Below are 22061 nucleotides of genomic sequence, written 5' to 3' on the forward strand. Positions count from 1 at the left end.
TGTTTCCCCTTCCCATCCATTCCCATTCTCCCCCTGCCTCCCCATCCAATCCTCCCCGTATGTGTCTTTTTTGGGGGGACAACAAAGGAGACACCAGAAGAGCCACTGATGTTTGGTGCTGTTTTTTACCTTTAAAGAACCACGTTGGGCTGTGAATGTGGCTTAGTGGCAGAGTACTTGCCTAGTATGCATGAAGCCCTCGATTCAATTCCTCAGTACCACATAAACAGAAAAGGCCAGCAGTGGCACTGTAGCTCAAGTGGTAGAGTGCTAGACTTGAGCAAAAGAAGCTCAGGGATATCACTCAGGCCCTGAGTTCAAGCCCCAGTACTTGCAAACCCCCCCCCCCCCCCGCCAAAAACATGTAGTTTTATTACACAGAAACCAGTTGTCGCAGAATATTGCTATATTACTTTAAAAAAACAATTGATGATGCTCATGCCTATGGAATTTGCATTCACCTTTTGGTCTTCCTTTGGTGATTATCTTTTCTCCTTCTGAACACATTGAGGAATCTATAAGGCAGACCATTAGTGTTTAAGAAACAAATGACAAACACTAAATCAAAAATACTAGTATTCTATTTTTAACTCAGTTTAAAATGACTTTGGAAATAGTATACATATACTTGTATATTGAAAGTGAATTAATTTGACAGTATCAAGTGAATTCACTTATATTTTGTGTTTTCATTAAAAATAGGGCAGTTGAAAATATTAGTTTCTGTCTCCTCTGAAATAAGACTCAATATTCTGCTCTAGTAATATATAGTTATGAATCATCTACATATGCATATAAGAAAGAAGCCATAGGCATTTATCTAAATGACCAAAAACCAGGGCATACGAAAGCCACCAGCACAACCTTGTTCATTGCAGCATTGTTTACCATAGCTAAGGTATAGAATCAACCCAGATGCCTCTCAGTGGACAAATGGATCGAGAAAATGTGGTATATATTCATAATGAAATTCTGTGCTTCCATCAGAAAGATGATATTTCTTCATTTATAAGGAAATGGACAGAAATTATACTAAGTGAAGTAAACCGGACCCAAAGAAACATAGGATGCCTGGTTTCCCTCATTTGTAATAATTAGAATGTGCCTGTAAATCTACAAGTAAATCCAATGGATAGTAAAAGACAAATAATTACACTTGGACATGGTTAATTAAACAACACTTTAAACATTTACACAGTGAGAACAAAAGAGAATATTCTTAGGAGTGGATCACAAGTGCTCAATAGCTATGTGCATATGATCATATAAGCTAGTGCTCTACCACTTTGAGCCACAGCACAACTTCTGGTTATCTAGTGGTTAATGGGAGATAAGAGTCTCTTGGGGGGGTGGGGGGGAGGCTGGGAAGGGATGTGAAGGGTAAACAAAGGAGGAGGCTGCAATGCTTGATAAGAAATGTACGCATTATCCTGCCCATGTAATTGTAACCCCTCTGTACAGTATGTTCACACACACAAAAAAAGAGTCTCATGGACTTTCTTGCCCAGGCTGGCTTTGAACTTCAATCCTCAGATCTCAGCCTCCTGAGTATCTAGGATTACAGGCATGAGCCACAGGTACCCACCACAGGATTTTTTTAAATTGTACTATTTGCAGTTCTTCTTTTGTTTCTTTTTTTTTTCCTTTGGGTTATTCTCTTTTGTCACTTAAAAAAAATTTCTTTGTTTTGTATCTGATTTGGGGAGGGGAAGAGGAAGCACCAAAAAATGGTGGGACAAAGAGTGATCCAATTCAGCAGTGATACTCACTAGACACTATGTTGGAAATGAACTATACAACTTGGGGGGGAGGGGAAATGGGAGGGGAAAAACTGGGAGAGAATGAGGGAGGAAGTTACCCATCCTTATTACCTGACCTATGTAACTGTAAGCCTTCTGTACATCACCTTTACAATAAAATTTAAAAAAAGAAGCCACAGAATATCTGGATAGAATAAAAAAGTTTCTATAAGATTTGGTATAAAAATGCAGTTCATTTAAGTGACAGAGATTTTCTTTTTTTTTTTTTTAATGAATAAGGGTTTATTCAAGAAAACTATAAAAAATGTCTAATTAGTTGCTGTATACATAAGTTCATATGTAGTTTTAGAGATTTTCTTTTAATATTTCAATACTTTCATTTGCTTTCCTTTACATTATAGGGTAGATGATATGCCTCCGGGAATATCTCTGCTTCCTGATAATATTCTTCAGGTTCTGAGGATCCAGCTACTACAGTGTGTAGAGAAAACAGCCGATGGTTTAGAGGAACAACAACAAGCCTTGTCAATTTTGCTTGTCAAGTTCTTCATTATTCTTTGCAGGTATCTGGCATAAAAGTAATTATTAGTTCAAAATGATTATTACTGGGGCTGGGAAGCCACCTCAGTGGTAGAGTACTTGTCTTGCATGCATGAGGCCCTGGGTTCGATTCCTCAGCACCACATAAGCAGAAAAAGCCAGAAGTGGCGCTGTGGCTCAAGTGGTAGAGCGCTAGCCTTGAGCTGAAGAGCTGAGGGACAGTGCCCAGGCCCAGAGTTCAAGCCCCAACACCGACCCCCCCCCCCAAAAGATTATTACCATAACAATACATATTATTTACATACATAATAATACATATTATTTAAATACATAATAATGTTTGTTGTTTATATGGATCTTTAAAGAGTGTGTTCATCATTTGTGTTTGTCTTGTTGTTTGTTGATGCATTGGAAAACCTTTTAATTAGTATACCAAATTATAGAGAGACTCAGCCAAAACTTTTTAATGTGATTTTAGAGTAAAGACAGTAACAGAAGTTTTTACTTCTGTAAGAAATAATTACACTAGTATTTTAAGTATTGTTCAAACTTGTAAATATATGTACTTTTAGCTGGGCACTGGTAGCTCATGCCTGGAATCCTAGCTACTGAGAAGGCTGAGATCTGAGGATCATGGCTCAAAGTCAGCTGGGCAGGAAAGTCTGTGAATCTCTTATCTATAATTGACTAGCAAAAAGCCAGATGTAGCAATATGGTCCTAGCACTCTATAGAGTGCTAGCCTTGAGCAAGAAAGCTAGGAGACAGCTCCCAGGCACTGAGTTTGAGCTCTATGACCAGTACATACATACACAAAAGTGTACATACATACACAAAAGTGTACATACACACACACATATACACACACACATATATGCACACACACAAACATTTTTTTTTGGTGCGGCTGGGAATTGAACCTAGGGCTTCATGTATGCTATGTCACTGCTGTGCCACTACCTCCCTGCCTCTGAAAAGTACATTTTTATCACCATATTTTATATTTGTAAAACCATATCCATCAACTCTTTGATTTTGTCAACAAAGTACAATTGTACTAAATCTTATCTTATTTTCCAGATTTGTAGATTAGGTCTTTGGTATTTAAATTTTGGTTTACTTAAGTATCAACTAGAAAGATTAATTAGAATTACAGATCATTACTTACGGAAAAGACTTAGACACTTGGTACTGGTGGCTTATACTTATAGTTCTAGTTATTTAGGATACTGAGATCTGAGAATCATGGTCCAAAGCCAGCCTGGGAAACAATATATATGACTCTTATCTTTAGTTAATCAGCCTTAGGTGTGGCTCAAACAGTAGAATGCCCAATGTGAAAGAAAAATGCTGAGTGAGAGCTCAAGGTGCACTACACACACAGTATTTAAACATCTGAATGTATAAAAATATTCTACACTAAGCCACACATAAGGATTTGAAAACTTGGGGTTCACCTCTGTAATCCTAGCTATTCAGGAGGCTGAGATCTGAAGATCGTGGTTTGAAGCCAGCCAGAGCAGAAAAGCCCATCAAGTCTTTTATCTTCAATAAAACAATAAAAAAACCGGAAGTGGCAATGTGGCTTAAGTGGTAGAATGCCAGTAGAATGACAGTGCCTAGGCTCTGAATTCAAGCCCTAGGACTGGTGAAAAGAAAAGAAATTGTGTTAGGGGTATAATATGCCTCTTGAAATCTGTAATCTGTAGGAAATGACTTCTGTAATATATGCTGCTTTAGAAATACAATTAGTAGCTGAATGGCATCCTAATTTACCTTGTAGTCATGTTTTCCTTAGTTGTTTATTGCCTTTAATTACAAAAATTATGGAATGAGTAAGTAGTTGCTCAAACATTTTATCTCCAGGAACCTTAAATATATGTCTGTTTTCATGTTCATCCTTATCCTTAAATTATAGGTGGAAAAACATAAAAATTACAAAGGCAGAGTGGAACTGCTTTACTTGAGATTTCCTCTGAATTGTAAATTTGCTACATTTTCTTCTGTTGTTAATGGTCTACTGTCTTACCAAACTAAAACATTCTTTAGTTTTTAATTTTAATTTTTTATTAACCTTAAGTAGTTGGGCAAAGTGGTTTTGACTCAACATGTCAATTTGTGAGTACAGTGCATTTTGATCAATGTTATCTCTAATAACTTTTACATAATTGTTTTAAATTCAGTATGTTTTGAGGTTGATAATAGAATGAAGCATAGGAATGCTCACCACATTTTTTTGGTTGAAATTTTCTTTAGTAGTAGTCTTTGGTGATAAATTTAGTGTTGAGTAGCCACCAGTTACAGATCATATTTCTAGAGACTTCAGTTTAGTTTTCAAGCTACTTTTAAAAGTTTCACTTTTTTTCCCTTCAGCACTGTGGTTTGAGCGCAGGTCCTTGCAGTCTACCTGGAGCCACATCCCACATGTTCAGAGACATTTAGATTAACATAAAACCTACAAAGCACAAAGATTTCTAGGTATCTTCTCTCCCTTTCCCTTGTTATTACCATCTTGCATTAGTGCAGTACTTCTGTTAGGATGGATCAATATCCTTAAAGGATATTAAAGCATGAAACAATATTAACTAAAGTCTGTACTGTATGTTAGGGTTACTGTTTGTGCTTTATATTTCTATAGGTTTTGACAAATGCTTTAGTTAAAGTTTACAATGTTCATTAGGGTTCACCATTTGTGTTATACAGTTATATGATTAAGACAAATGAATATTGTCATGTAGGCACCATTATGGTATTATTCAGAATCGTTCACCTTCTTAAACCTGGCTTGTGTTCCATCTATTCAAATCTGTTGCCATCCTATCCCCTGTACCAATCTCTAGCAACTAGTAATCTTTGTATTGTATGTATAGTTTTTCCATTTCTAGAATGTCATGTATTTAGAATCATGCAGTATACAACCTTTTATAGACTAGATTCTTTCACATATGCAGTCTTCTATGTCTTTTTTTATGACCTTAGAGCACATTTCTTTTTAATCACTGAAGATGATGATACTTACAGATGTACAAGTTTATTCATTCACATATTGGAGGATGTCTTTATTAATTTTAGCATGTTATGAATTGCTATTCATGTATGGGTTTTGCATGGGTATGAGTTTTCACCTGATTTAGGTAAATTCCTAGGAGCATAATTGCTGTTTCATATGGTAAGCTTGTGTCAGAAACTGCCTCATATGGCTGTAGACATATTTACATTCTCATTGGCAGTTCATGAGAGTTCCTCTTGTTCCCCATCCTTTCCAGATGATGTTATCTGTGTCAGTTACTTTTTCTGTTACTAGGGTTTGAACTCAGTACTGTGAACTTGCTAGACAAGCACCTACCTCTTAAGCAACACTTCATCCCCTTTTGCTCTAGTTTATTTTTCAGATAGTATTTCCATCCTTTACTGTCTTGGGCCACAGTCCTACTACCTCCACTTCTGGTTTATCTGAGATTACAGCTCTGTGCTACCACAGCCAGCCTTGTAACAGTTACTTTTTATAATTTCTGTGATTACATACCTGATGGAAACAAAACAAATTAAGGGAGAAACTAATTTTTTTTTTTTTTTGTCAGTTGTGGGAACTGAACTCTGGGCCTGGGTGCTGTCCCTCAGCTCTTCAGCTCAAGGCTAGCGCCCTACCACTTGAGCTACAGCGCCACTTCTGGCTTTTTTTCTTTTTGCTTATGTGGTGCTGAGGAATCGAACCCAGGGCCTCATGCATGCAAGGCAAGCTCTCTACCACTGAGCCAACTTCCCAGCCCAGAGAAACTAATTATTTTAACTCATTGTTTCAGAGGGTTCCATCCATGATTTTTGGGTCTATGCACTCAGGCAGAAAGTCATGGTGCAGGAATGTGTGGCAAAGGAGGTTCTTAAATCATGGCAGACAAAGCAGAGAATATGATGTTATAGGAAGGCCAGGACAATATATAGCCCCAAGAACAACCCTTTCCTCCCCACCCAGACCAGGCACTAGTGGCTCAGGCCTGTAATTCTAGTGGCTCCACATGTGAGATTTGAGGATGGAGTTTCATGCCAGCCCTGACAAATTTCTGAGACTCTTCTATCCAATTAACCAGCAAAATGCTGCAAGTAGACGGGTGGCCTAAGTGTTAGAGTTACAGCCTTGAGTGAAAATGCCAAGTGAAAAGTCCCTGAGTTTAAGCCCTACTACCAGCACAGAACACACCAACAAAACAAACATTCCAGTTAAGCCTCATTTCTTATTCCCAATATGATGCCATCATATTGTGAATCTATCAAGGGATTAATGTAATGATTAGTTCTGAGCCTTCAGGATCCAGTTACTTAGCAAAAGTCCATCAGTTATCAATCAGGATCTCAATACATTAGGTCATATTTTATATTGTTTTATATTTAAACTATAGCACCATTTTTTAAATTTTAGCCATTCTAGTAAGTATATGTAGTACTCCACATTTAAGTTGTAATTCTCTAATTTTTTAAAGATGTACAGCATCTTTCCTATGTCTTCTGTGTTGATGTATCTGTCTAGCTCTTTTTCTTAGTTTTAAAACTGGGCTGCTGTTTTATTTAAATTTAAAAGGTTTAGCTGGGCACTGGTGACTCATGCCTGTGATCCTAACTACTCAGGAAGCTGAGATCTGAGGATAGTGGTTCAAAGCCAGCTTGAGAAGGAAAGTCTGTGAAACTCTTATCTCCAGTTAACCACCAAAAAAACCTGTAAGTGGAACAGTGTTTCAATGGTTGAGCACCAGCCTTGACCCAGAAAGCTCAAGGACAGTTCCCAGGTCCTGAGAACCCTAGAACTAGCACACAGACACAAAAAGGTCTTTGAATATTGTGAGATAGAGGTTTTTTTTTGTTTTTTGTTTTTTTGGGTTCGGTTGTGGGGCCTGAACTCTGGGCCTGGGTGCTGTCCCTCAGCTCTTCAGCTCAAGGCTAGCGTTCTACCACTTGAGCCACAGCGCCACTTCTGGCTTTTTTCTTTTTGCTTATGTGGTGCTGAGGAATCGAACCCAGGACCTCATGCACTCAAGGCAAGTGCTCTACCACTGAGCCACCTTCCTATCCCCCAGAGTTTTTTTTTTTTTTTTTTTTTAATCAGCTCACTTACCTGAACATTTTCTTAGTCTGTGACTTGTCTTCATTCTTGTATTTTAGTCTTTTGTAGAATAGGAGATTTTTATTTTAATCAAATTTAAGTAATCAGTTTTCCTACATGGATTGTGTTCCTTTGTTTTGTATCTACAAAAATCATTAGAAAATCCAAATCTACTTAGATTTCTCCTGTATCTATTTTTTGTTCCATATTGGGGCTTGATCTCAAGGCCTGGGCACTATCCCTAAGCTTAGCTTTTTCACTCAAGGTTTGCACTTTATCACTTGAGCCACAGTTTCCCTTCTAGCTTTTTGGGTGGTTAATTGAAGATCAGAGTCTAAGGGATTTTCTATCTGAATTAGCTTTGAACCTCAGTCCTTAGATCTCAGCCTCCTGAGTAGTAAGGTTACAGGTATGAGTTACTGGCACCTGGCTTCTATATTCTCTTATAATATTATTAGCATTCATTTCACTTGTTTTTAGTTATAATCATCAATATATGTCTATGTTATTTAGTATAAAGTATAATGTTAAATCTATTAAGAATTAAATAAAGATTGTGTTTTGTCCTTTTCCTTCTTAAATTCTCTTCCTTTTCTTTATGTAGTCTCTAATGGATCTAAGAAATGTTGGTTTTCAGTTTATTCAGCTTTTTTTCTCATTGTGATCATGAGAATAATGACTTCTCTTTTCACATTAGGTAAGAAAAGAAAAGTGTAATTTTTTTGGTGTGGGGGGTCTGGTCATGGGGCTTGAACTCTGGGCCTGGGCCACAGCGCCACTTCCGGCTTTTTTCTTTTTGCTTATGTGGTGCTGAGGAATTGAACCCAGGGCCTCAGGCATGCAAGGCAAGCGTTCTACCACTGAGCCACCTTCCCAGCCCCGAAAAGTGCAATTATTTTATGATAACTCAAATTTAAGAGGCAGGGGAACAAAGAAATATAGGCAGGGCTGGAACTATATACATAGTCTAAACTGACAGTTTCATACTTTGAAGTTTTGGTACTTCATCTATAAAGATACTTTGAAAATTTTAATATATGTGTACTGTACTACTACCTTGGGTACTTTTCAGTCATAGCTATAAGGGCTAGAGATTTTATACGCCATATGACCCACTCATTTAAAATGTATCATTTAATGTTTTTTATGTAGTACAGAATTGTGCTATCACCACAGTCAATTTTAGAACATATGCACCCTCCCATTAACAATCACTCTCTGTTCATCCTTTCTCCATCCCCTGGAAACCAGAGGTCTACTTTGTGTTCTGAATATAGTAGAGAAATAAAACCATGCACTATGTGGTTTTTTGTAACTGATAGCTTGTATTTAGCATGTTTCAAGGTTCATAAATGTTGTAGAATATATTTATATTTCATTTGTTTGCATGGCTGAATTATATTACATTTGCAGCTACGTCACACTTTATTCATTCATCAGTTGATGGACATTTAGTTTATTTAGTTTTACTTTTTGGCTGTCATCAATACTGTTGCTGTGAACAGTCTTAGAAGTTTTTGTATAGATACTATTTTCTTTTGCCCAGGTGTAAAATTGTTGGTTACTATTTGAGAAAATGCCAGACTTTCATTTGACATTCTCATCAGCAGTATATGAAGATTTTTTTTTTGGTCAGGTTGTGGGGCCTGAACTCTGAGCCTGGGCGCTGTCCCTGAGCTCTTCACCTCGAGGCTAACGCTCTACCACTTGAGCCACAGCGCCACTGCTGGCTTTTTTCTTTTCTCTGCTTATGTGGTGCTGAGGAATCGAACCCAGGGCCTCATGCATGCAAGGCAAGCATTCTACCACTGAGCCACCTTTCCAGCCCCTCTACATTCTTTTTTTTGTTATTGTTGGTAATGGGGCTTGAACTCAGGACCTGGGCACTGTCCCTCAGCTCTTTAGCTCGAGGCTAGCACTCTACCACTTGAGCCTCAGCGCCATTTCTGGCTTTTTCTGTTTATGTGGTGCTGAGGAATCGAACCCAGGGCCTCATGCATGTGAGCCAAGCACTCTACCACTGAGCCACCTTCCCAGCCCTTTTTCTACGTTCTTATCTTACATCACTTGTCTATGTCTTCCTTAGTCTTACTAGTGGCTATAAAGTGTAATCTCATTGTGGTTTTGCTCCAGCTAGCATTCTAGCACTTGAGCCACAGTGTTACTTCCTGCTTTTTCTGTGATTTAATTGTAGATAAAAAAAAAATCTCACAGACTTCCCTGCCCAGGCTGGCTTTGAACCATGATCTTCAGGTCTCAACCTCCTGCCTAGCTAGGATTACAGGCGTGAGCCACGGGTGCTTGGCTTAAAAGAAACTCTTTGTGGAACTGGTTCTTGAATGCAGGGCCTCATGCTTGCTAAGGAGGCATTCTACCACTGAGCCATTCCTCTAGACCTTTTTTTAAATGACATAGGGGTCTTGGTTTTTTCAGTTGTTTTTCTGCCCAGGCCTGTCTGAGCTTCAGTTTTTCTGTTTTGCCTTTAGTTTTGTAGTTAGCATAACAGGTATATGCCACTTAGTCCACCTATGAGTGGAATAAACTTTTTGCCTGGGTTGGTTTTGGACTACTATTCTCCTGATGTCCCCTTCAGAGTTGCTAAAATTATAGATATGTTACCATTTGACTTTAATTTTTTTTCTTAGTTTCTACTTCATTTTAAGATATATTTTGTCAGAACAGAAAGTTAATAAGCCTTTTAAATATGTATATATATGCTACATTATAAATAATAGCATATTATATGCTATTCCTTAATCTTAGAAAATGGAATAAAATTAGGATTTTGGGGGGTAGGGGAGCTTGAACTCAGAGCATTGTCCTTGAGCTTTTTCACTCAAGGCTAATGTTCTATCATTTAAACAATAGCTTCACTTCTGGCCTTTTTGGTGGTTAATTGGAAATAAGAATCTCATGGACTTTTCTGCTGGGGCTGACTTTCAACTACAGTCTTTAGGTATCAGACTTCTGAGTAGCTAGGATTACATATATGAGCCACAACCACCTAGTAGGGATTTTTTTTTGGGGGGGGGGGTCCGGTGGTGGGGCCTGAATTCTGGGCTTGGCCCCGTCCCTCAGCTCTTCAGCTCAAGGCTAGCGCTCTACCAATTGAGCCACAGCTCCACTTCCGGCTTTTTTCTTTTTGCTTATGTGGTGCTGAGGAATCGAACCCAGGGCCTCAGGCATGCAAGGCAAGCGCTCTATCACTGAGCCACCTTCCCAGCCCCTAGTAGGGATTTTTAAAAAAATTAAACACCAAGAACTTATTGGCCTTCTACTTTCAACAGGATGTGATACTATGTGCTCTTACAGTATATAGAGATGGTGCATCTATTACAGATTTAAAACATTTGAGAAAATGCAACATAAATCTAAAAAGAAAACTAAAATTCATAAATCAAAGTGAACCTGTAAAAGTGTGTGGTATTATGAGAATACTGCTTATAAAAACTAAACCATGTGAATCCGTATGGGGGAAACCTCTAAGGAAATAATTTAGATCTAACTGATTGCTTATATTTGGATTGTACATACTATTGGTGATTTTTTTCTACTTGTGCTGTAGAAAAATTAGAACATGTCATTTTCTGTAAGAAAAACATATCAAAATTTAATATGTGATATATAAGTTAGAAGTTGTGGCGGGCCGGCAAGATGGCGGCGGCGGGAGCGGGCCGGCTGCGGCGGGCGGCGTCCGCGCTGCTGCTCCGCAGTCCGCGCCTGCCGACCCGAGAGCTCTCCGCTCCGGCCCGGCTGTATCACAAGAAGGTTGTGGATCATTATGAAAACCCTAGAAATGTGGGCTCCCTGGACAAGACATCTAAAAATGTCGGCACAGGCTTGGTGGGTGCTCCGGCATGTGGAGACGTCATGAAATTACAGATTCAAGTGGATGAAGACGGCAAGATTGTGGATGCCAGGTTTAAAACATTTGGCTGCGGTTCTGCAATTGCCTCCAGCTCCTTAGCCACAGAATGGGTGAAAGGGAAGACGGTGGAGGAAGCCTTGACCATCAAAAACACGGATATCGCCAAGGAGCTCTGCCTGCCCCCGGTGAAACTGCACTGCTCCATGCTGGCAGAAGATGCAATCAAAGCTGCCTTGGCTGATTACAAACTGAAACAGGAAGGCAAAGGAGAGACAGAGAAGTGAGCGAGTGGGGCTCCAGCCAGTCAGGCAGCCACACCCCACCCTGCACACCCACCTAGACGGGCATTCACCCAGATGCCCTCGGAAGCAGAGACGCACACAGTATCTGCCATTCACATTGTCACTGATGCTAGCAAAATACACTCTCAATTATTCTGAATCCCATGGTTTCTTTCAGCATACTCTGATGGCCTTAATGTACTTAGTGTATATTTTGAATTCTGTATATGGGTTCAGAACTAGAATCAGTACTGGAGTCATAAATTTTGATAACCTGAAAAGTGCATAAATATTTAATCTAACCTCAGTCTATTTGAGGGAAGATTACCAGCAGAATGCCTTGGTTTGATTGTTTGATAGGACTAGTTGTTGTACATAGAACAGATCTGCATATATATATACACACACACATATATATATAATAATAATAATAATAAAAGAATGTAATGTAAAAAAAAAAAAAAAGTTGTTTCCGGGGTTGGAATTTAGTTAGTGATAGAGTGCTTGCCCACATTCATGAAAACCTGGGTTCAATTCCCAAGTACTACATAAAAAAGTACTACAGAAAAAGCCAGAAATGGTGCTGTGGCTCAAGTGGTAGGCTGCTAGCCTTGAGCAAAAGAAGCCCAGGCCCTGAGTTCAAGTTCCAGGACTGGCAAAAAAAAAAGAAAAAAAAAGTTGTTTCCATTTTTCTATAAAAGAAATTTAATTATGTATTAGAAAAATTAGAAATATATAGGAAAAATTAGAATTTTATTTTATCATTTTGCCAGTCCTGGGGCTTGAACTCAGGGCCTAGGTGTGGTCTCTGAGACTCTTTGGGCCTAGGCGTGGTCTCTGAGACTCTTTGTGCTCAAGGCTAGTGCTCTTCCACTTGAGCCACAGTGCCACTTCAGGCTTTTTCTTAGTAGTTTATCGTAGGTAAGAGTCACAGACATTTTTGCCTGGGCTGGCTTTTAACTGCAATCCTCAAATCTTAGCTTCCTAACTAGCTAAGATTATAGGAGTGAGCCACTGACGCCTGGCTTAGAAATTTTTTCCTAGTTTTCTAAAATGATAGATCTGAGATTGTATGATCTTGTAAAATACTTTATATCATAATTTTTTTATTTATAGTGGTTAAGTGGTATTTAAGGTTTATTTGATATTTTTAGTAGAAAAGATTATATAGGCATATTGATTTTATGTTATAATAAATATATTTGTACTTTGTTTGCCAACATCTATTCTCAGAATTTAAGCAGAACACATGAGGATGCATTTTGTTCACCATTTGTATAAGATATAATATGTTTTTTTTACAGAAATCTTTCAAATGTAGAAGAAATTGGGACTTGCTCTTATATTAACCATATCATCACCATGACAACACTCTATATTCAGCAAGTAGGTGTGAACTTATATATTCTTTTTTGTTGCTTTGTTAAGGCCAAGTTTCCTATAGCTAATATAGGTAAATGTTTTCATAAAAGGTAATTGAAAAAAGAATTAAAATTATCATTGGGTAATCTGTGTTTCAGAAGAACTGTTACATGCTGTCTAAAGAAAGGAAGTTTTTATTAGTATTTTATTATTTAATTTTTTTTCTTACATTAGTTATACCAAAGGGGATTATATTACTATTTATTCACACCTGTTTATAATGTTTTGATCAATGTTGCTTTAATTTAAGTGTTAAAGTATTTTATAAATAAGTAATAGTTTGTGATTTTTATGTATGTATATACATATAAAACATATCACCAAATTTCTTGCTGAAACTAAATTTTTTCTAAAGACATTTGATTACCTGTTATAAATGATTCTAGAAAAAATTTAAAACTTGAGAACGTATATCCAATCTACTGGTTAAACACTTCTTTCAGATTCAAAGGGGAAGTTAAGCTTATTTGAATAAAAATAATTTATTGTTAGATGATGAGTAAGTCATGTCTTTGATTTTATGTTTAACTTCATTCTAGTTAAAAAGCAAACAAAAGGAGAAGGAAATGGCAGATCAGACATCTATTGAAGAATTTGTGATCCATGCATTGGCATTTTGTGAAAGTTTGTATGATCCATATAGGAATTGGAGACATAGAATTTCGGGGTATGTCCTATAAGTCATAATGATCATTTAAAATCTGAATGTGATTCTTTAAAGAATATCTTCTCTAAAAAAAAAAAGAATATCTTCTCTATAAAAGCAACTGGAAAGATATGTATAAAACTTAAGGGTTTAACTGTGAAGTAGAGAATTGTGTCGGTGGTAATAAGTGATAAATATCCTTTCAGATATTGTGAACATAAGTGAATACTGATAATTTGATAAGAAATGTTGAAAGCACAGATATTAATATCATATAAAGTCCAGATATATCAAGAGAACATTTCATATCTGTATTTTTTTTTAGCATATTTTAATATAGGTATAGCTTTGTGGTAACGTGCATACAAGGCCTTTGATTTGTTCTCCAGCACTCCTAGACACCCAACACAACCCACAAATTGTGTATTTGAAAGTATTTTTAAACAATGTATTGCCTATTTGAAAAATTTATTAGCGCTATTTATTTATTTAGGTTCTGGAGATTGAATTTCACTGAAAAAAAATTTTTTTTTTTTTTTTTGGGGTCCGGTCATGGGGCCTGAACTCTGGGCCTGGGCGCTGTCCCTCAGCTCTTCAGCTCAAGGCTAGCGCTCTACCACTTGAGCCACAGCGCCACTGCCGGCTTTTTTCTTTTCTCTGCTTATGTGGTGCTGAGGAATCGAACCCAGGGCCTCATGCATGCAAGGCAAGAGCTCTACCTCTGAGCCATCTTCCCAGCCCCTCACTGAAAAATTTTTAACCCTGTATTAGTCAAGGTGGTTAAGTTAGGAAAACAAATCACACTAGCTATTTTTTAAATTATAATTTCTTATATTTTTTTTAAAATTATATTGTATAGGATATATTGAACAGATACAAGAGGCCTGTGAAGGAAAATGGGGCTGGGTACCAGGGGCCCATACCTGTACTTCTAGCTACTAAAGAGACTGAGATATGAGGATGCTGGTTTGAAACAAGCTGGAGGCAGGTTAAATCCTCAAGATTCTTATTGCCAAATAACCAGCAGGATCTAGAAGTGTGGCTTAAGTGGACATCACTAGCTATGAGTGCAGAAAGTTAGTGAGAGCATGAGGCCCTAAATTTGAGCCATAGTACAAGCACAAAAAAGGAAAATGGGATAATAATACAGAGATAATGAGTTCAAGAAAGCTACTTTTCTTGAAGCTGTGGGAACAGAGTGAATAGACTGGAGAATCTAGATGTTTGGGGAAGAAGCCCTGTAACACTGGGCTTAACTGTGTGAGGAAGGAGCATTGCGTTGCTTGTGCTGGTATGACTGATTAGTTGGGAAGCAGATTATTCTGGACTCTTAAAGTTACACTGAAGTCAGGAGCTAACTGGTTTTGCTTCAGTTAAGAACTGTTGCAGGACCTCAGACACAGTGCCCAGGGATAGAGTTCAAGCCCCAGGATCAGCAAAAATAAATAATTAAAAATAAAAAAAATCAACATTTTATTACTAGGTGGTTTTTACAGGCTTTCTAGATTTTCTAGAGCAGTATATCTTCATTTTGAATAAGCTCCCATTAGATGATAGGGAAGAGTTGAGAATAAAGAAAAACCTATATGGACCATGTAGCAATATACTTTCTAGGTATGCCATAATGTATTTTATTGAAGTAATACATTTTGTTGAGGTAATTTGGAAAGATGTTGTCAGAAGATATAAAATTTCATTTAGGAGTAAATTTAAAAGATCTGGTTACACAACATGTGACTACAGTTAAGAACAATACATTTGAAAATTGCTAATATATAGTAGTTTTTATGTTGTTTTCACCACAAAAAAGTATGAGAGGTAATGCACTTGTTAGTTTCATTTAATCATTGCTATATATGTATTTCAAAAGATTATATTGTACACTACAAATATACATAGGATTTTTGACAAGTATGTATCCATTAGTTAAAGCAAGAAGTATGAAATAGAAGTAATGGAAACATGTACTCTAGTTACTAAATATACCAGTCTTCTCTGCATATTTTGACATTCACTTTACACCTTGAGAAATACCATTATCCCTGTATTAGATGGTTTTCTCCAGAGAAAAAGAATCAGTAGGAGAGGTAGAATTCCTGTATATAGAGGGATTGGGAGATACTTGAATGGGAATCGACTCACATAATTATGGAAGCAAGTCCAAATCTGAAGTGCGGATTAGCAGACTTGAGAACCAAGAGCTAGTAATATATTATCAGTCTAAAGTATCGCATGGGACATACATGAGAGACAGAGGTACAGATGAAGTACTGACTGAATCAGTCTTCTAGAGTGTTCTCTCTTGTTTAGGCCAGTCTTTTTCTTTCTCTTCATACTTTTAACCTGAGTGGATGGATCCCACTTATATTATGGAAGAAAATAAGTTTCATCTAAAGTACATGAATATGCCAGTTAATCTTTTTGAAAATTTTGATGTGTGTGTGTGTGCGTGCCTGTGTGTGTGTGTGCGTGCGCGCGCGCGTGTGTGTGTGTGTGTGTGTGTGTGTGTGTGTGTGTGTGTGCACGCCCACGCTGATCCTGAGGTTGAGCAGGGCCTGGGCTCTGTCTCTGAGCTTTTTGCTCAAGGCTAGGACCCTACACTTGAACCACAGCTCCACTTCCAGTGTTTTGGTAGTTAATTGGAGATAGGAATGTCACAAATTTTCCTATCCAGACTGGCTTTGAACTGCGATCCTTAGATCTCAGTCTCCTGAGTAACTGGAATTACAGGTATGAACCACTGTAGCCTGGCAGTTGACTTTTTTGTTGTTGTTGTTGGTCATGGAGCTGTCCTTGAGCTCTTCTGCTCAAGGCTAACGCTCTACCACTTTGAGCCACAACTCCACTTCTGGTTTGCTGGCAGTTAATTGGAAATAAGAGTCTCATGGACTTTTCTGCCCACGCTGGCTTTAAACCTCAGTCCCCAGATCTCAGCCTCCTGAATAGCTAGGATTACAGGTGTGAACTACCTATGAACTATCTGGGTTGAATTTTTAATATGTATGTCCCTTTTTCCAGGAAGGAAGTTTATACTTCTTCTGCAAATATTTTGTATCAAATTGGCTAAATTGTGCTGTCGTAACAAACAAGGAGCTTAGAATTAACAAAGTTTATTTCTTGTTTATACTGTTTATTTTAGTGGGTAGATAGGGAACCTTTCTACCTATCCTGGTCACTCAAATTCTAAACTAATAAAGCAACCAACATCGTACGCAAGAATGTGGAAGCAGTCTCACATTGGCAGTTGAATGCTCTAACAAGAGCAGTATAGCAGGAGGCAGGGAGAGATGGTGAAGGAAATTAGAAGTCTGGCTCGTGTATAACCTATTTGGCTTATTGTATGGTTCATTTACTTTTTCTTCCTAGCTTTGAGTTATAAGGAAGTAATTTTAAGAGTTCAATTATAGTTATTAAGAAGATAATATCTGGGCTCGGAAGGTGGCTCAGTGGTAGAGTGCTTGCCTTGCATGTATGAGGTCCTGGGTTCGATTCCTCAGCACCACATAAGCAGAAAAAGCTGGAAGTGGGGCTGTGGCTCAAGTGGTAGAGCGCTAGCCTTGAGCTGAAGAGCTGAGGATCAATGCCCAGGCCCAGAGTTCAGGCCCCACAACCAACAAAAAAAAAAAAAAAAAGAAAATAGCTGGCCCAGATACAGTGGTGCTTGCCTGTAATTCTAGTATTCTGAGACCAGTCTGAACTATATAATGAGACCCTGTCTCAAAGGTATATAAATAAATAGAAATCTAAAAACAATGTAGATTGCATTTATTAATAGCATTTTTAATTTTAATTTATTTTTGTGTGGGTACTAGGACTTGAACTCATGGCCTCCTGCTTTTGCTTGGCTGTTTTGCTCAAGGCTGGCATTCTAACACTTGAGCCAGGAAAGTCCTCTTCTCTATTTTTGTGATTAATTGGAAATGAGTCTTTCAGATTTGTCTGCCCTGGCTGGCCTTGAGCTGTAATCCTTAGCTCTCTTGAGTGAGTATACAGGCATGAGCCACATTCACCCACCATATAGATTGTATTTAGATGTAGGATATGTAGGTAGCTCCCCTCCAAATATTTCACACTTCAGTTGGCTTTAACTAATAGCATTTTAAATAATAGTATTTTAGGGCACAGAAGAAATTCTTGTGATTTTTTTAAAATTTAATTTTCACCATTTTAAGTTGAAAGACTCTGTTACAAATTGCTTTTATTCTCCAGCCTTTATACCATCATACTGTCTAAGATGTTCATTTTGCTTTGAACTGAATTGTTCTTACCAAAAGCATATGCAATTTGTTGGCCTTATGAAGGAGTAGAAAACATCCATCATAATTATTGGAATTTTCATTAGACGTAATCCCAGCCCATACAAGATCCCTGTCCTTAAGATGAAAGAAGCTAATGGTATGGACTGGTTGTGTACAGAAAAAAACCTCATGAAGTAGCAGAAGTATCAGATTTCTCAGACATGGTATTTGTATTATTACAATAAGCTACTAACCCTAACCCAAGCTGTCAATTTAGCAGTACTGCTGAACAAATTCTTCTATAGATTAGTTTTAGGTTTGGTATATTCCTGGTTATCATGATGTATAATTTAAAAGAAATTCTTTTTTTTTTTGGGGTCCGGTTGTGGGGCCTGAACTCTGGGCCTGGGCGTTATCCCTCAGCTCTTCAGCTCAAGGCCAGCGCTCTACCACTTGAGTCACAGCACCACTTCCGGCTTTTTTCTTTTTTTCTTATGTGGTGCTGAGGAATCGAACCCACGGCCTCAAGCATGCAAGGCAAGTGCTCTACCACTGAGCCACCTTCCCAGCCCTAAAAGAAATTCTTGAGGAGAGAATTTAAGTTCATTCTTTTTGTTTCCTTTTCAAGTTATGCCAATTCTGGAGATACTTTGTTTAATATGTGAATAAAATTAAAACATTAAATTTGTTTATGGTTCTTTTATAAAAGTGTCATCTCTACTTGTATATGTTATAATTTGTTATCAACTTCTTTTTAATGATAGACGAATCCTTAGTTCTGTGGAAAAGAGCAGACAGAAATATAAGCCAGCTTCTCTCACAGTGGAGTTTGTTCCTTTCTTTTATCGTAAGTAACATACTAATTCATTTTACTTTGATTTTCATTTTATTTTTATTATTCTTTTTTCCTTACTCTTGATTTTGACTTTAATTCAGCTTTGTGAATCGATAAGATAAAGGTCGTTGAAGAATATGTCACTGGAGTAGTTGATTCATGTTTGGCTCTCATTATGTCTGGTTATGATTGATTTACTTGTATTTTTCTGAGCAGAATTTTTTTGGGTGAATTGAATATTTTAATGATGGTTGTATATTTTAGAACTTCAGAATGTTTATAAAAATCTTGTCTAGGGGTATAGATCTGTGGTAGAGCACGCACAAATCTGTGGAAGTGATCTTTAGTCTCTTTACCTCCCACCCCATCCCCCCCAAATAAAACCTGAGAAACCAAATCAAACAGCAGTTATAAAAACCAGAGACATTGCCACTATGCATGTGATTATTCTGTATTTTCAAGAATACAAAAAACTTCTCAGAATAAAAAGAAACACTGTATATATGTTTCTTGTATCTATTGCCTATTCAAATATATCAGATCTTAACATTTTGCCATGTTTACTTTTATTTTCTCATGATATAAAAGAAGATTTAATCCCTTCCTTCCTTCCTTCCTTCCTTCCTTCCTTCCTTCCTTCCTTCCTTCCTTCCTTCCTTCCTTCCTTCCTTCCTTCCTTCCTTCCTTCCTTCCTTCCTTCCTTTGTTGGCCATGGGGCCTGAACTCTGGGCCTGTGCACTGTCCATCAGAAATTCAGCTCAAGGCTAGTGCTCTACCACTTGAGCAACAGCACCACTTAGGGATTTTTCTGCTTATGTGGTGCTGAGGAATTGAACCCAGGGCCTCATGCATGCAAGACAAGCACTCTACAACTGAGCCACCTTCCCAACCCTCATTTCTTTTCTTAATGAAGAGGATTACAGTGCCCACCATACATCACTACTAATCATACTCCCATGTCTATAATAAACTGTGCTTGGAACTAGTGTCACTTAGAAGGTATGGGACTAATGCCAGTAGAAAATATAAAGTGTTTCTGTATGATGAGTTTGTTTGTTTGTTTTTTGCTATCCACAGGAGCTGTTCTTTAGTTTGTTAAGTATAACACTAGACTTGTGAGCATAGGAGCTATCAAATTACATTGATAGGATAGGCATAGAATATACATTTTCATTTCAAAAGAAGTTAATAGGAAGAAAGGTGACAGGTTTCAGACAAGTCTAAAATCTGGCAAGACAACAAATTCCATTAGACTTTATAGCTTGATTATAATCTACTTTCTTTTAATATTCTGCCCTCTAGTCCCCTTTTTGTTAGTGATATCCCTTCCAGTTCAGAAGGGCATTCTGCACCATTCTTTCTCTGAAAACTCTATCCATGTGGCTGCCAGTACAGTTCCATCCCCAGACACTGTGGGTCATCATGACTCAAGGAAATCTGAGAATTGGCCTCAACCTTTGAGACCAGGGAGGAGAAAACTGCCTTTCAGCCTTGTGGGTATGTGATGGGCATGGCCTTCTTGATCTCTGAATAGTCTTTAGAATTATTCTGTTATTCTATCTTTATAAAAAATAATATTTAAAGCCAGGTCTTGGTGGCTCATGCCTGTAATCCTAGCTACTCAGGAGGCTGAGATCTGAGGATTGGGCTTCAAAGCCAGTCTAGACAAGGAAAGTCCCGGAGACTCTTATCTCCAGTAAACCACTTAGAAAACTGGAAGTGGCACTGTGGCTCAAGTGATAGAGTGCTAGCCTTGAGCTGAAGAGCTGAGTGACAGCACCCAGGTCCAGAGTTGAAGCACCATGACCGACAAAAGAATTAAAAAAAATATTTATTCACAATTGAGTTTGGTGTGATCCTATGGAATACAAGAAGTCTAGCAGTTTATGTGCTTCGTTCTTTTCCACTTTTTCTGTCCTCTTTTATATATTTTTTCTGGTTTTCTAAGCCAGTCTTTATTCCTGGCCCCTACTGAGATAGCTAAATAAGTTCAGTAATTATACTTGTAATGATTCATCAGATGGTTTTTCAGTCAGTCCTTAGTGTTTTCTTCAGAACAAGCTTTCTAAATTTTTGCAATTTGGGTAGGGTGAGAAATTTAAAATATCTTCAAATTCTGATTCTTTTGCACTTAATTTCTTCCTCAGTTTATTTTTCTCCTTACACATTTTTCTATAGTCAGAAGAGATTAGGTTGCTTAGAAATGGTCTTAACCAACTATCCATTTCATCACTTGTAAGTTTTACCTTTCATAAACTACTAGAAAAGGTTTAGCAGAGGTCCTTGCCAATTTTTAACAAGGATAGCATTTCCTCCAGTTTTTAGTAATTTCTACTTGTTACTAATTTCTACTTGAGATCTTACCAGAATTTCCCTGAGACCCTTGCATGTAGATATTGCTTAAAAATTCCTCGTCTCTACACATTACCCAATTCCAAAGCCATTTCTACAATTTTAGGTATTCATTACCTCTACTTCATACCAAAATCTGTTTCAATCTGCTCAGGCTGACATAACAAAATACCATATTTTGATGGCTTAATGTTAGTCTAATTAGGTAATGTTAGCACCATCTTCTTTCCCTCTCTTTTTTGTGAAAGTATATTTAAAATTACTATTATGATTTCCCTAATATTCTCCAGCAAAGCTGCCAGGTGCTAAAGTTTAATTTGTAGTTTTAATTTAATTGTGGGGCCAATTTCTGTGAGAGTAGAAGTCTATTCAGATATTTTTATTCTGTTTTTGTAATTTGTGTCTTTCAAAGAATTTATGGTTTTCACTTACGTTGTTAACTTTATGGACATAAAGTTTTTTTTTATATATATTTATTATCTTTTCAAAGTCTGTGAGCTTTGGATTGATGTCCTATCTTTCATTCCTGAAAAAAAATGCTCTCTCCTTTTTTTTCTTAATCACTATTATTTGAACCATGTCCCCAATCCTAAGGAATTGTAAGGAATAGGTATTTTTTGTTGTTTTGTTGTTTTTGTTTTTTATTTTTTAAGTAAAGCAATTGTTTTAGCTTTATTTCACAGACTTCGGTATGCTTTTTAAATTTTTCATTTGGTTTAGATTATTTTCCAATTTTTCATCTTTTTGTATCTTTTCTTTTGTTGTATGCCTGTCCTTGGGCTTGAACTCATTCCTGAGCACTGTCCCTGAGTTTTTTGCTCAAGGCTTGTGCATACCACTTGAGCCACACTTCTACTTCCAGCTTTTTTGGTGTTTGATTGGCGATAAGAATCTTAGGGATTTTACTGCTTGGGCTGGTTTTGAACACAGTTCCTCATAGTAGAATTATTATTAAAATAAAGAGGAGAAAGCATTATAATTGTTAAAGTGGTTAAAGCGATGTACATCATTATAGTGATACTTGCT

The 22061-nt window shown here is 37.4% G+C and overlaps 2 protein-coding genes across 2 annotated transcripts in view; both read left to right on the forward strand.

Annotated features, from left to right (window-relative positions):
* Nbeal1 (neurobeachin like 1) overlaps nucleotides 1-22061 on the forward strand; it is a 177479-nt gene that overhangs the window by 27543 nt on the left and 127875 nt on the right. Inside the window, 4 exon segments of the mRNA XM_042666952.1 lie at nucleotides 2162-2323; nucleotides 12847-12928; nucleotides 13504-13631; nucleotides 18613-18695. Coding sequence (XP_042522886.1) covers nucleotides 2162-2323; nucleotides 12847-12928; nucleotides 13504-13631; nucleotides 18613-18695 — 455 coding nt within the window.
* LOC122096412 (iron-sulfur cluster assembly enzyme ISCU, mitochondrial) lies at nucleotides 11042-11817 on the forward strand. Its single transcript, XM_042666951.1, has one exon. It carries the CDS (start codon nucleotides 11048-11050, stop codon nucleotides 11543-11545), a length of 498 nt encoding a protein of 165 aa, XP_042522885.1. The 5' UTR covers nucleotides 11042-11047; the 3' UTR covers nucleotides 11546-11817.

This window comes from Dipodomys spectabilis, unplaced genomic scaffold (assembly GCF_019054845.1).
Source record: "Dipodomys spectabilis isolate Male_0828 unplaced genomic scaffold, ASM1905484v1 ptg000373l, whole genome shotgun sequence".
NCBI lineage: Eukaryota > Metazoa > Chordata > Mammalia > Rodentia > Heteromyidae > Dipodomys > Dipodomys spectabilis.

What these genes read in the sequence shown, in the direction of transcription:
- LOC122096412 (XM_042666951.1), top strand. Translation starts at nt 11,048, where the DNA reads ATGGCGGCGGCGGGAGCGGGCCGGCTGCGGCGGGCGGCGTCCGCGCTG.